We start from the raw sequence: 13,629 nt of genomic DNA, 5'->3' as shown, positions 1-13,629 counted from the left end.
AGGTTTTCGTTTATGTTTTTGAATATTTTTTTGTTTTCATATATTGTGTACATTTTTCTTGCTTTCTTTTTTCCACCTGCAGAAATAAGGTAAAAAGTTAAAAATAATCTGTATTTCGATAGTTTGTTTCTTTACATTACGTGTAGAACTACAAAACAAGGTATTTATAAATGTAACTTTGTATATTTGTATAATAATAATTGAATATGCATGCTATAAGGCATTTAACTAAAGTCTACTGTAAAAACGAAACTAATAAAGAGTTTATTAAGCCGGGATTATCCATGGATTCCATTGGAGCTTTCTCCTGTCCGTCTTCGATATTATGAATAAAAATTTTAAAGAATTTTATTTGTCAAAGTGCAGACTATATTTAAATAGAATTCTCTTCTTCAATGCATTTCGATCGTTTGTTAAAGTTATTTCCATATACATCCATGATGTCATGCTAATTTTAGTTCGTCTTTACACAAATTCATCTTTATAAATTAAGTTGACTTAAAACTAAAAATATGTGGCTTTATGTGTAGGCGTGTATATGCGTGTGTGTAAATTATATTTAAACTAGGATTAGTAGTAAAAGTAAAAAATTGCACAATTCAAGTAGAAAGCTACGTAAAATATTTGTTGTCTCCTTTTTACATAATAAAAGAATCACTTTAAACGTTAATTCTTTTATTAATATTTTACAGTGTTCTTATTTTCGATTTTTAACACAAATTTTTACTAAAATTAAAATAAATTTGATTTAAGTTAAAATAAGGCCAACAATTAAAAAAAATTGATTAAAAATGTACATTCCAAAGCAAAAAATCCTAAAAAAAAGTCTAATAAAAATTATTTTGAAAATTAATTGCATTAAATTTTGTTTAACATAAAAATTGCCAAGAAAACAAGTTTGCACGTTTTTGTACTGGCTTTCATAAAAATTTTGATTTTGCCAAATTAGGTGGATGAAACTTATGGTATTATGAAATTTCGAATTACCAATGTAAATTTTTAAAAATATATATTGAAGTCTTTTGGTGTATGCATGTATTTATTTATTTGTGTGGGTTTTATCAAAGTGATTGAAAACTATTTTCCACCAAAAAGTGTTTGTTAAACTGGAAATTAGAATATATTTTAGATTTAATACCTTTTGATGCCTTTTGGTTTTTGAGTAAGACTCCAATCACTTTCATTTCATTATCCTTTGTTTAGATTCAATATCAAATTTTTTTTGAAAACATGTCTAAAACAATGCCAATAATAAAGGTTTTTGCTGCCAAATATTTTTGGATAAAATTATAAGAATTGAAATTCTCTTTTTTAAAACATATAAAATATGTTACTTGTTTTTGTAATATTTTTTTTTCATGTCGCCTTTCATTATGATTAAAAAATATTTATAAAATCAGTCCAAGTTTTGCGTGTTTTTTAAAGTGGTTTGTTTTTAATTATTTTAAATGATTTTAATTATGGTGGATGATAATGTTATTATCATAACTTTTTGTTTCATTTAACAGATTTACTCTCTTCTCTACATTACGAATTTAGAGTTATAGTTAAATATTATACAGTTGTTTTCATTACGTTTAGAGTTAGTAATTATTATTTTATATATTTTTTAAATATAAACAATCTTTATTCTCTTCTCTCTTCCCCTGTTCACACCCTACTGTCTGTTTTTCATTTCTGATCTGTTTTGCATGTAGTTTGGAGGATCAATTTAGTTAACAAAATTCGAGAATTGATCGTGAGTCTGATGCGACACGCATTAGGTCATACATCCACCAAAAAATTTATTCTAAATTTGATGATTTTCAATTGTTCTCTTCAATTTTTTTTTCTCCCTGTTCCTTAACGCGTTTGTCCAATTGTGGTTGAAGATTGGTTCAATTAAGCTTTAGCGTAATTGGTAATAGGCCGTATTATATATTAATTTGTATGAATAATCTTTAATATTTGCAGGCTTAAGACTAAATAACTGCATTTTACGCTTGTCCACTTATTTATCCACTTTTTAGTATTTAGTTCGGCTTGAACTCTCTAGAGAGAACTCCCTTTTTCCCTATATCTGTGTGGTTCAGCTGCGCTTTTTACTCCAGCAGGACGTCGATGTTGGGTTGGTGATGTTGATGGAGCTTCCTCTGCGTCTGCTATGCAGTCGTCGAGTGCTCCGACTTGACCGCTACTCCTCCAATAAGCTGCTCTTGGTGCGAGTGCAGGGCAACACCCATCAAGGCCATCGCCGTCTGAGCATTCGCATACATGCTGACGTTGCCGCCCACCGCGACACCGACTCCGTTGCCCATCGGTACCGCTGATGTAGTGGAGCTAGCGGAAACGGCGGCCGTGATACTGCTGGTGGCCGCCGGCGTGATGGGTCCTGTGGCCGCACTTCCGCCCATGTATTCGCTGCTCGTACTGACCGCCGACAAGGAGCCAGAGGCGCAAACGGAAGCGGGCACGGGAGCGGAAACGGTAAGGAGCTGTGGCTGTGGTTGAATCTGCGGCTGGAGTTGCGTCGAAAGCGGGGGCTGGAGCTGAGGTTGCAGTTGACCTTGCAGCTGAGGCTGCAGCTGCGGCTGTGTCTGGTGCTGGGAGTCGTTCTGGGTCAGGGTAGAGGGCTGGGGCTGAGGCTGATGCTGGGCCGCGGCTGCCGCCGCCGAAGTGGAGGCAGAGTCACAATCTATGCCGGCGGTAATGGCGCCCCCAACTGATGCTCGCATACGCTCAGCACGCTCGAGGCGCTCGTTCTCCTCTTGGGTAATCTGAAGGTGCGACTGGACCGAGGGCGGGATGGCATGAACGTCCCAGATCTCCTCGAGGAACTTGGGCAGTTTGCGGTTTTTGAGCTTTAGTGAGAAACACATCTCGGCGTTCTGGTTGCCCAGCGTACGCAGCTCAGTGAGAATCGAGAGCAACTTTGCGTAGAAGACGAGGCTCATTGAGTCGCCGCAGTGGCGGTTGAGTATATAAATGCGTAGAGTGTCGATGTAGTAGCTCTGGATCGCTTCGACTAGTTGGGCCTTCTCCAGGCCCGGCCGGTCCGAGAAGATCACAATGGCAGTGAGAAGCGCGTATTCGACGTTGTCTACCTTCATCGAGAACATTTGGCGGCAGAAATGCAGCAGGTCTTCAATGTTATCAGCCATTCCGGCCATTTTGTAAGAATCCCGCGTATAGGATCTATTATTCGCGAAGAATATTGAGTCCGAGCTGTGGTCATAGCGCCGTGCCATACGCAACATCATCACCTCCGACGAGCAGGCCTACACGTTAAAAAAATAAGTTTATAGTCTTATTGGTTGAACCCAGTGATTTCGATAATACTCACCTTTAGTAACGTGATCTGGTCCTCCTGGGGTATTTTTGTAAACGCTGGTAGACCTTTAGCAAACTCAACAATCAACTGGACCGTGAGTATGGTTATCTCGGTAATGTGCCGAAAGCTGACGTCCGTCTGGCTCTCGTTCTCATCGGGTTGACTCTGCAAAACATAGAAAGGAATTAAGATTCAAATTATATAGTAAATTTCGATCTGACCCACCATTATACGTCTGAGATCCTCTTCAGATGGCTGCTCATAGCCATCCTGATACCAAATTAGCTTGTATATAACGGCCAACTGATTGTACGTTAAGGAAGGTATATTGCGCGCTTGACACTTGGCCAATATTTCATCAGGTAGTAGCTGTACCGGAAATTGAAAAGTATGGGTAAGTGGGAGTCTGGTTGACATTAAGATCGGAGACTAAGAAATCCTAGTTACTTGTTAGAACTACATTACTATTATATTTCTATTACATTGCCATTACTATTAATTTTCACACTACGCCGGTATTTATGTTCTATCGGCAGCTTACACAACTCTTTGCTTCTGCTATTGCGATTCTTTATTACTATTACTACAGACTCTTAATATAGTTGATTATATTGATGTCTCATTACTATTAGAATTGTATTATGTTACCACTATAAAAATACCACTAATAATATAAAATATAAAATAATTGCTATAGTAACTATTACACGTCCGACCTGTCCGACACCGATCCACATCGGATACAAAAATTCACCAGCGCCTCTGGCTGGGGAAACTGCTAACTTCACACGAACCTCGACGGGCAAAAGGGGAAAACATACACGGTATCACAATGGACCTCTAATGGTCTAAGTGCGTCGGACAACCGACGGCCGGTTAAACCTAACCTAACCTAACTTTTATATTACTTTAATATTTCTAATAATATACTCTTATATTATTATGACAACGGTAGGGGTTTTATTATTTCTCTTTGTGATCTATAATCTTTTTTGAGTTATAATTGATATAAACCCTTACCGGAATAGTGGCATGCTGGGGCGGCTCGCATGTCATAAGGTCAAGAATCTCTTTCTTAACAAAGTCGTGGGCGCTACCAGAGCCCAAGCTGCCGTTGCCGCCGTGCTGAGAGCTGGGAGAAGTGGTCATTTTGTCTTTTTCCTTCTGGGCCTTCTTTTCCCGCCGCTTCATTGCGCACTGGTTTTCCGGGACGACGCACTCTGGCCGCATGCCCACGGCCAGGCACTTTTTCAGGCGGCACTCCTGACACTTACGCCTCATGTACATGTCCATTTCGCAGGCGCGGCCGAACTTGCAGCAGTACACGGCGCTCTTCGTAACGCTGCGTCGAAAGAAGCCCTTGCAGCCCTCACAGGTGAGGGCGTTGTAGTGGTAGCCGGAGGCCCTGTCGCCGCAAACCAGGCACAACTCCTCCTGCACCCGTGGCGCAGGGCCCTTCTTGCTCTTCTTCGCATCGCAGCTTTCGTTCGCCGAATATCCGTTCAAGCTGCTCGAAGGTGAGAGATCGTCGCGACCTGTGCACAAAAAAAGGGGAAACAAACCTTATTTATTATGGGGTTTCTTTAGCAACGATCCATAAAACATAAGACCCAAATAAATAAATTTTCTTTCGGGGAGTTCTATGTTCTCCGCCATTTGCATGTTTTGCAAGCTCCAGATCCAACTGGAACTCGTTTGCTTACTAATCAGCTTTGCTGTATCAGATAACTGGCAAACGCAGTTTGGGAACGCCCACCCCCGCCATTGTCCCCTCAGAAATTTAAAATTCAATTAACGTTGTCGCTGAAAGTCAACGAAATTAAACCCATCAGCCGAAATCAACAAAATGATTGGTTGGATAGAACAATAAAAGCCTACAGGACTCTAAAGTTATATTAAAAGTTTTAACAGGATCTATTGATCTAATTTTACAAAATATTACCCATTCGTTCCACTACCTTATAAAAAAAGGTCAAAAGTAGAATACCTATGTATTTCATTATACCAACTTAATTCTAAATTCCAAATCCGGATGTGCTATTAATGATTCTTTCTATTTTCTTTAATAGATCACCAACAATATTATCGATTACGTTCAAACTAGGTTCTTTGCGGGAATTCGGGAATATTAAATGGCGTTAGGCATACATAGCGACGATAATCACGCTTTCGGGACTTCCACAGACATAACAGAACATCAAGTGAAATTTTCCCCACGCTGTAGCTATTTGCCAATAAGGGGAAAACAAAGGAAAAATGGATCGTTGGGCGTTGGTAGCGCATAAGTACGTGCTGCTATTGCAACTGCAACAGAAACAGCCACAGGATTGACAGTGACAGCAACAACTTTGGCAGGGAAGGCTGGCATAGAAGGCACTTTAAGATACGAGAAGCAGGAAAAATCGAAGTCGAGGCGACTAAGACGTCACTTGGGCACAAATGCCCACGAATGCCCTCCTTCTACGTGTACCACTCCTGCTGCGCCTTTCTTCTCAGGCCTCAGCTGCAGCTGAGTGCAACGCAGTGCATTGTCGGCATAACACAGTTTCTAACAACCGTTTTCCCCCCTTGCCTTAAAATAAATACGAGTATTACCCGTACGCCCCATTGTCGAGGCTTTTGGCTCACAACTACTTTCCCTCCCCTGCTGCAGTCGCTGCGTTTCAATTTCACTGCCAGCGTATAAAATAAACGACGGCGTCATGCTAACTTTGTCTGCTCCAACGGCTCATGGAAAATGGGAAAGACGCCAACTTGACTGGATCTCAACTGCACTCAATCTCCAAGTTTGTTTCTGTGCTCCGAAGTATGTAAAAATGTGGAAAACTGCTGCTGCTCTGGTGGGGAAATCGCATCAATAAAAGAAAAACCGGCTGCTCCAACAGGATCGCCTAAGCTGAAATCGGAGCCAATGTCATCCCATGGGTTCACCACTGTAGATCCGATGGATCACAGATAAGTAGGCAGTTAGTTAGCCAGAGGACTGAGTGTATCGAACATGAGTTTTATGAACTGCTTGTAATTATTTTCCTGCACTCAAAAGCAGCTTGCCTACAAATACAATAATTTACACTCACGGACCCACAGAAAAGATACATTTCTTTTGTTTTTATTTGTGAAGCACAAAATAAATGCAGAACGGCATTGATGAAAAAAATGGACGCCAAAGCAACAACAGTGCAGCACAAATGACACCCCCAAATACACCCAACTGCTCACCACCCGCTCATTTGGAGCTGCTTATGTTTGGAGTTCATTGTGTTATTGTGTTTAGTTGCTCGGTCTCCGTTCCCTATTCCGCTTTACATACCCACATAACCCATGTAAGTGAATCTACCGACTAAGGCGTCACCGGGTTGGCGGGGGACGAGGCCAGAAAGCTATAGCTATAAATGAACCTCTATTTATGTATTTATGTATGTATGTATGCACATGGCCAAGACAGCAAGCGCCAGCGTGAGCTTTACAACTTACTCTTCACTACTGGTGGGGCTCTCAAGCCAGAATAAAAATCTATTGAATATAAGATTTTCAAAATCAATTCAATGTGTTTCGCCAGGGAAGAATAGAATTTAGTTGTGGACCACAAACCTATTCTGTAGCTATTTTATTAAAACTAAGCCCAGTGCAAGTCTGTCTTTAGGAAAGTTTTCGCGCTATCGAAATTACTGGATAATTACTGGATGAAGGCAGCCAGCACTCCATTAAAATAGCGAGTTGCTTTTAGATTCTGCACAGGAAATACACGCAGTGTATGTAATTAACTGTGTTCGTTAATATGAATCTAGTTGGTCTAGCTATGTATTTATTTGGTTGCGTCTAAGCACTGGGCGCCCAGCACTTTGGGTTCTTTGCCTCTGTCTCTCTCTGACACTCTCTCGCTCTCTCTGCGCCTCTTTGTCTGCTCGTGCATTCTCCCTCGTGATGCACGCCCTTGTTGAAAAACGCTGCAGAAGTGTTGATGTAGGCCTCGAAAATATGCAGTTTGCCTTTGGCATTGCCACTGTCACTGCGGGCGGCGCAGTCGTCCTCATCCACAGCCACCACCCCACCCACCTACGTGTGTGTGAGTGAGTGCTGTGTGTGTGTGAGGAGAACGGATTGCATGTCGCAAAAGCTTTCGCAGTGGTATAGGTAAGTTCTCCCTTCTGGCGTTGGCTTCGTTCGCTGCATTTTGCATCTCATTTTGTCCGTTCGCTTCGCCTTTTCTTTGCTGTATTTATCACACGCTTTTTGTGCTAGGCAAAGAAATTAAACTTTTTGTTATTGCTCCTGTTGTTGCTCTCCCCTTGTTTTTTGTTGTTCATAGGGCCGAACTGCTACAGCAAAACTATCCCTTTGTATGCATTTCTCCCGCTCAGCTGCGTGTGTGCTGTGAATGTAATATTTTTAAGCGGATTGTTGTCTGTGAATACACAAAAAGAGGCGAAGAGGAGCCAGCCAGGTCTCTTTGCGAAGAATAAAGAATAGAGCGGCGAAGTAAATAAGTTTAAAGTCGGGGGCCGCCCACCACCCCTTGCATATTAGCAAGTTTATGCGACGAGCCAGATTTGCACGATTTGCAGCTTCGAAATGAAAGCCAACCAGGGATGATGAATAGTCGACTTTTGATGCACAGTTGATATTTGATCGAAAAGGATACAGCGGCATACATATGTATGTACATATGTACATACAGTTTCATATCATGGGGTGTCGGAATTTTTTTTTTAAATGACAGAAAAAAAAAGAGATTTTAAACCATTGGGCTAAGGATATTTGCTGTGACTTTAACATTGCTAACAAACTTTTCTTTTGAATGTTTATTACGCCAAGTAAAACGAGTTTCTCCGTGATTACATAAGCGAAAACCGACGACCCTAAATAAAAATAAGTTGAGCAGGCCAACTAACCACCAAAACTGCAGAGTTTACCCACTAAGGGGATGATTACTGCAGGTGGTTGGGGTTGAGGTTGGGGATTCAGGGCTGCACCCCTCTCCTCCTTGGCTTTGGCCGTAGCTATGATGATTTGTGATGGCCAGCCGGCCGAGTAGCTAAGGCCGAAATAAACCCATTCCGCTTAACCAAACCCACTGGGGGCATTGTGGTTTGTTCGGGTGTGTAGAATCAAAAACTGAAAAACTGTACTACCGAAAGCGCATGTCCCATGCACTGTCTGCAATTCTCTCCGTCTATCTCTATCCCTCTCTCTCTCTCCTTCGCTCGTCCCAGTCGCCCGCCTCTTCGTTTGTTTGGGGTTGCACACGTTTTTCTGTTCCACGGGGTTCTCTAGTGCAAGGCTGCAATTTATTTTGCACGAGTTTGTCAGTTGTTAGGCACGTTTCGCTATTTCCGACCCCCGAACGAACGCTTCGCCTTCAGGGAGCTTGGGTTATATGGTTGAAAAATTGATTTTTTCAGTTCGTTGGCATGTTGCCGCCTAGCCATGTACTTTCATGTTCCTGACCAGGGGCAGGGACACGGACACGGACACGAATCCAAGTCCGGAAGAAGGTATGGGGATGCACTGTGTGCAAAAGATGGCTGAAAAATAATTTTTAACCTACTTTACGCCCAGGTCGGCATTAAGACGAGGGTCGTCGCTTGACCTTTTGTGTGTTTTGAAACGCATTATTTGGCTTTTTTCTTCTTCTTACTCCGCGGAGTTTTTGTAGTTGCAAGAAAGCGCCACTGGTTTCATTTGGAGAAAGCTGCAAGCGCTATATTAACGAATGCCATTTAAAACATTAACATGGCTGTGTTGGCAGAAAAATGGGTAAAGGTACACTTTTTATTTTTGTTAGAATGTTACCTGCTGATGACAATAGGTAAAACTTGGTTTCAGAACTAACCTTTGGTATTTCTAATATGATCATAATTTGCCTGTGATTCCAAAGATTGGTAGTTTACTGTTCCCAAAAGCCCTGATTATTGTTTAGCTTTACTAGTGATATACTACCCCGCTTTACCACTCTGTTCATTTACATTATCTAAATTCCGATTCCCTCTCTGCTGTTTTGCGGCTTATATACGTTAAAGTGGGAACCCACTGCTTTTAAAACGCGTTCCTTTTTTAATGATATGTGTGTGCGTTTATGTGCATCATGTACACAAAAAGCGCCTCGTGTAATGTTGCATTCGTGTGGGAGGCACTGGATTTGTTTACAATTAGCTTTTTATAGCCAACATATGTTGGACACATCCATGTGCGATGCTTAATGTACGAGACTTTGCCCCGCGGCATCATTTACCATTGTTGGGCAGCTTCAATCCCGTCCAGATATTTTGGTATGTACATGGGAGTGAGGGATGGCTCTGCGGGAAACAGTAGCGGGCTGTTACACGTAAGGGCAAAGAAAAGCCCAGCAAACAATGGAGCTCAAAACAAATGGCTATGGAGTGAAGCCATTAGGAACACAAAGCCCAAAGTGAGCTAGGAAAAACGAACTCAGAGAATAAGAGCTAAAATAAATGGGCACAGAAATGAAGAAGTTTCAGGGTAGCCAACAAAAGCGTCACCGTCAGTTCTATCGCGATGTTTTTTTTTTCCTTTTACACAGGAGTTTATTTGTTAAGATAAAAATTAGAAGTCTGAAAAATTGGTAAGCGCTACTAAATGCATTCCTCGTTCTTCTAAATATAGATATAACAAAAGATACCGCTATAGTCGAGTTCTCCGACTGTCACATACCCGTTAATCAGCTAGCAAAAAGAAATTTCTTTAGTATCGGTAGAAAGTCAAAAAATTGTTTAAAAGTAAGGTCGTAACAGTTTAGGACGGTTTGTGGGCGTTTCAGTGGGCTGGTCAAAATTTAGAAAATAATAAAAACTTTCATCTTCCTAGTATTCATATTTTTTTAGATCTCGACATTTATACGAACGGACAAGAGCAGATCGATTGGGCTGCTGATCCTGATCAAGAATAAATACACATATATCAAGAATATTTATATAAGTACTTAAATATTCCTCTACGGATTACCACCCCAGTCGAATTCCCACAGACCAGACTCTGCTCATTGCAGACTCTGCTCATCGATTAGTGAAGCGATTCAGCTGCTATGCAAAGTCAGGCATACAACTTGGGTTCAAGTGCAGTTAGTGGGGACGCTATTAAAATTTCAGCAAACGGAAGTAGCTTATTAACTGTGGAAAAATAAAATCCAAGCTTGGCATAGAACCTGAAGCGCAGTTATAGTTGAGTTTTAATACGACCTTGTTGCGGTAGGTAAAAGTAGTGTACGACTTTGCCGCATTCTGTCTCCCAGTTGACCGTCCTCGTCTGGCGTGTTCGTTTTATGGTTATTGTTATTATATTATCAACATGTTGTGCAGCATCCGAGCACCCCACCATCCCAGCACCTCTTCGCCCACTTGCCAGCTGGTGATTTGTGTGGCTTTGTCGTCTTTGCTGCAGACTTATTAAATACCAGCACATTGTTGATGGTCAGTTATTCTTCTATTCAGCGAACGGACGACGACAGACGTTGTTCTGGCTCTTGAGCGATGGACCATGTATATTAATATTTTGCAGTAGTAACTTTTTGTTTTTTTAACTGTCTGGAGAGCGTGGGCTAGTCTTCGTCCTTGAAGTATTTTAGGTCCCCTCCCGCAGCCGGGGGGCTGATAATGCATTAAGTGCGAAACTTAAACCAAGAAGGATAACATTTGGGGAGGAAACTTATTTTCCATGCTTTAATGTAATTTTTCTTGTGCTGAATTTATTTTAGTCGTCTACAACTCGTTACCTAACCTTTTACGGTTGTTCACTTGCGCTTTTAAGAGCGGTTATATTTTAGTTATTCTCAACACCCAGCGAACTCCACTCTAATAAAAGTACAATGGTTTATACAAAATTGAAAGCGATTTTTAAGGATTTCATCTTGTTGGTTTTGGCTATGGCCACAGATCAGACAATTGTAACCAAATTTTCCAACCAAAAAACGTAGGGCAGATGAGGATTCACTGGGCATGTAAACAATTTCTCGCTGAACGTTGCCCGCGGCCGCCAACTGTGCGTATGCGCGATTTCTTCGGCTCTTGGCATTGTGGGAAATTCTTTTGTCAAGTGCAGCAAAAACATTTGAGTGTGTGTTTTTTTGTATGGCGTATTACATTACAAAGTCGTCTTTGGTTGTAAAACGAATCGACAAACCCTCTCGAGTGGAAGAGGACAGGTGGCGTTTTTAAGCGGTAAGTTATTCGCTCGATATTACAAAATTCATTTCTAAGAATTTTAAATTTATGCAAGCATAGAATCATTCATAGACTGATTTAAAGAGCTATACTCGTCTATCAGATACCCGTTACTAAATTCAGGTACTGTATTAAAAAAATATATAGCGATACCTGTTTAGTTTACATTACCATCTTAACACTATTTTAATAATATCCTCTTAACCTAATTTTAATGAATTTTTATACATTCTACTCATAAATTAAGTCGTTTTCATTATGAAGTATTTATATTATTAATACATATATACACGTAGAAAACAGATAATGAGACTTTTGGCCTAACAGTAACTATCGTTCTTTAAAAAACAAAAATCCTGATTTAAGACATCGCACTTTTAGCATTTTCAACATTTTTTTAGATTAACGAATTATGTGGCAATTAGGCACCAATCAGTGCAGTTTTTTATTAAACATAATTTTATTTTTGGCGTTGCTATGTCAAAATGTATGTCAAGGGGGATCTTGTCAGTCATCGGATTTCTGCCTGTCAAATGTTTTCGATCTCAAAAAGAAATCGCACGAAGGCAGCTGTGAATACCTATTTTCGAGTGTGGGAGTCGTTTGTCGCAGATAATTTTTATATAGGCACACAAGCACCAGTATGTACGGCAAGATACAGAAATGGCTCACTGTGAGAGCCTTACCTGGTCGCGAAAGGGAAAATGTTGTTTTCTTTAGAGCATTGACTGTAATTTTTCATTACTTGCAAAGAACAGAAACCGATATTTAAATGAGCAAAGGTTTCATACAGCACATGGCTAGGTGTAAGGTCGACCTACTGCATGCTGCTCACATTACATTTCCGCGGCTATGCCACAAAAACAAGCTAAGCTTCACAGCTCAGTACACTGGCCACTTTAATTACAGGCAAGAGACGAAGCCTAAGGTAAGCGATTTTCTTGGACAGGTAAATGAAACCGAATCCCAAGGTAAAGCTCGAAAGCATCGAAAAGCGAGCGAGAACTCTGAAGTTGCTTTCGTCCAAATTGTTTTTATTACTAATTATAAAGATGCGATCATCGCAGGCAGCACAGGCATCATCATCATTGGCAGCAGCAAAATGCGAATTACACTCTGGTTATAATACTCTAGAAGGCAGTTCCGTCTAAAGTTAGGTAATAACAGAGGGGAGTAAAAAAATTGATAAAACTTTGTCAAATGCTACAGAAGATCTCAATAGGATAGTGTAATTGACACAGAAGTGGCATAAAACGAGTTTTTCTTAACGGATAGCCCTCATTAATACCACCTCATTAATATCCCCATTAATACCAATTCCAAAACAAGAGAGAACGCTATGGTCGAGTTCCCTGACTATCAGTCACCCATTACTCAGCTAGTGGAAGTGCGGAGAGACTTCAACACTGACAGTTTTTGTAGGTTTATGGACGGGGCAAAAAATTTTCCGGCAAATCGATAGAAATTTACAAGACTAATTAAAAAATAAAAATATCAAAACCTTTTTCAAAAGAGTGGGCGTGGCAGCTTTGTGCGGTTTGTGAGCGTCGCAAAAGGTTTTTAAAAATTTTCAAGACTAACAAAAAAATAAAAAAAATATCAAAACATTTTTCAAAAGTGCGGGTATAAAAATTTAGCTGGTGAAATTAAAATTAAGTACGAGCAAAAAGACAGATGGCAACGCAAAAAGAAATATGTAGCTTGTAGAAACAAAGCAGACAATTGTAAATTATTCAGCATTGAATCAATTGAAAACTAGAAATGGAAAAAATGGGCGAGTGAAGCAAAAGTGGCGGCACCAGCCTATACCACAGATACTGGCTAAAATTAAAACCACTTTCAGACGGCGGCAGCAATCCGTAACTAGTTTCAGACTCTAAGTAGGTTCGGCAAGTGCAACGAGAGCACTAAGGCGAGCGGAGTGCACAGCGATCGCAATCTCTATCACGGCCTGTAAGTGTATATCTGTATCTTGCAGATACACAGCCACATCCACTGCAGCAGTAACAGGCTGCACTGCCGCTTTCTAAACCAACTCCAGACTCACATGGTTGCTCTGCTCTGGGGCTCGTTCCGACCTGGTCTGGTCTTTCGTTTCGTCTCAGCTCGGTCCATATCGCTCCAAATGCTTGTTTGTGCCAC

General features: G+C 40.7%; 1 protein-coding gene across 3 annotated transcripts in view; it reads right to left on the bottom strand.

The window, feature by feature from the left end:
* Positions 1 to 1,881: 1,881 nt before the first annotated feature.
* The window catches only part of LOC120444061 (ecdysone receptor), a 57,089-nt gene continuing 45,341 nt past the window's right edge, over positions 1,882 to 13,629 (bottom strand). For all 3 annotated transcript variants that reach the window (XM_039623570.2, XM_039623568.1, XM_039623571.2), the window contains 4 exons: positions 4,331 to 4,845; positions 3,536 to 3,679; positions 3,323 to 3,475; positions 1,882 to 3,257 (listed from right to left, as the gene is read on the bottom strand). In XM_039623570.2, coding sequence (XP_039479504.1) covers positions 2,142 to 3,257; positions 3,323 to 3,475; positions 3,536 to 3,679; positions 4,331 to 4,845 — 1,928 coding nt within the window. In that variant the 3' untranslated portion in view covers positions 1,882 to 2,141. The remainder of the gene's footprint in view (positions 3,258 to 3,322; positions 3,476 to 3,535; positions 3,680 to 4,330; positions 4,846 to 13,629) is intronic.

Source organism: Drosophila santomea, chromosome 2L, assembly GCF_016746245.2.
Source record: "Drosophila santomea strain STO CAGO 1482 chromosome 2L, Prin_Dsan_1.1, whole genome shotgun sequence".
Lineage (NCBI taxonomy): Eukaryota > Metazoa > Arthropoda > Insecta > Diptera > Drosophilidae > Drosophila > Drosophila santomea.
Note: the sequence above shows the minus strand (reverse complement) of the source record. Positions and strands in the feature narration are given on the sequence as shown.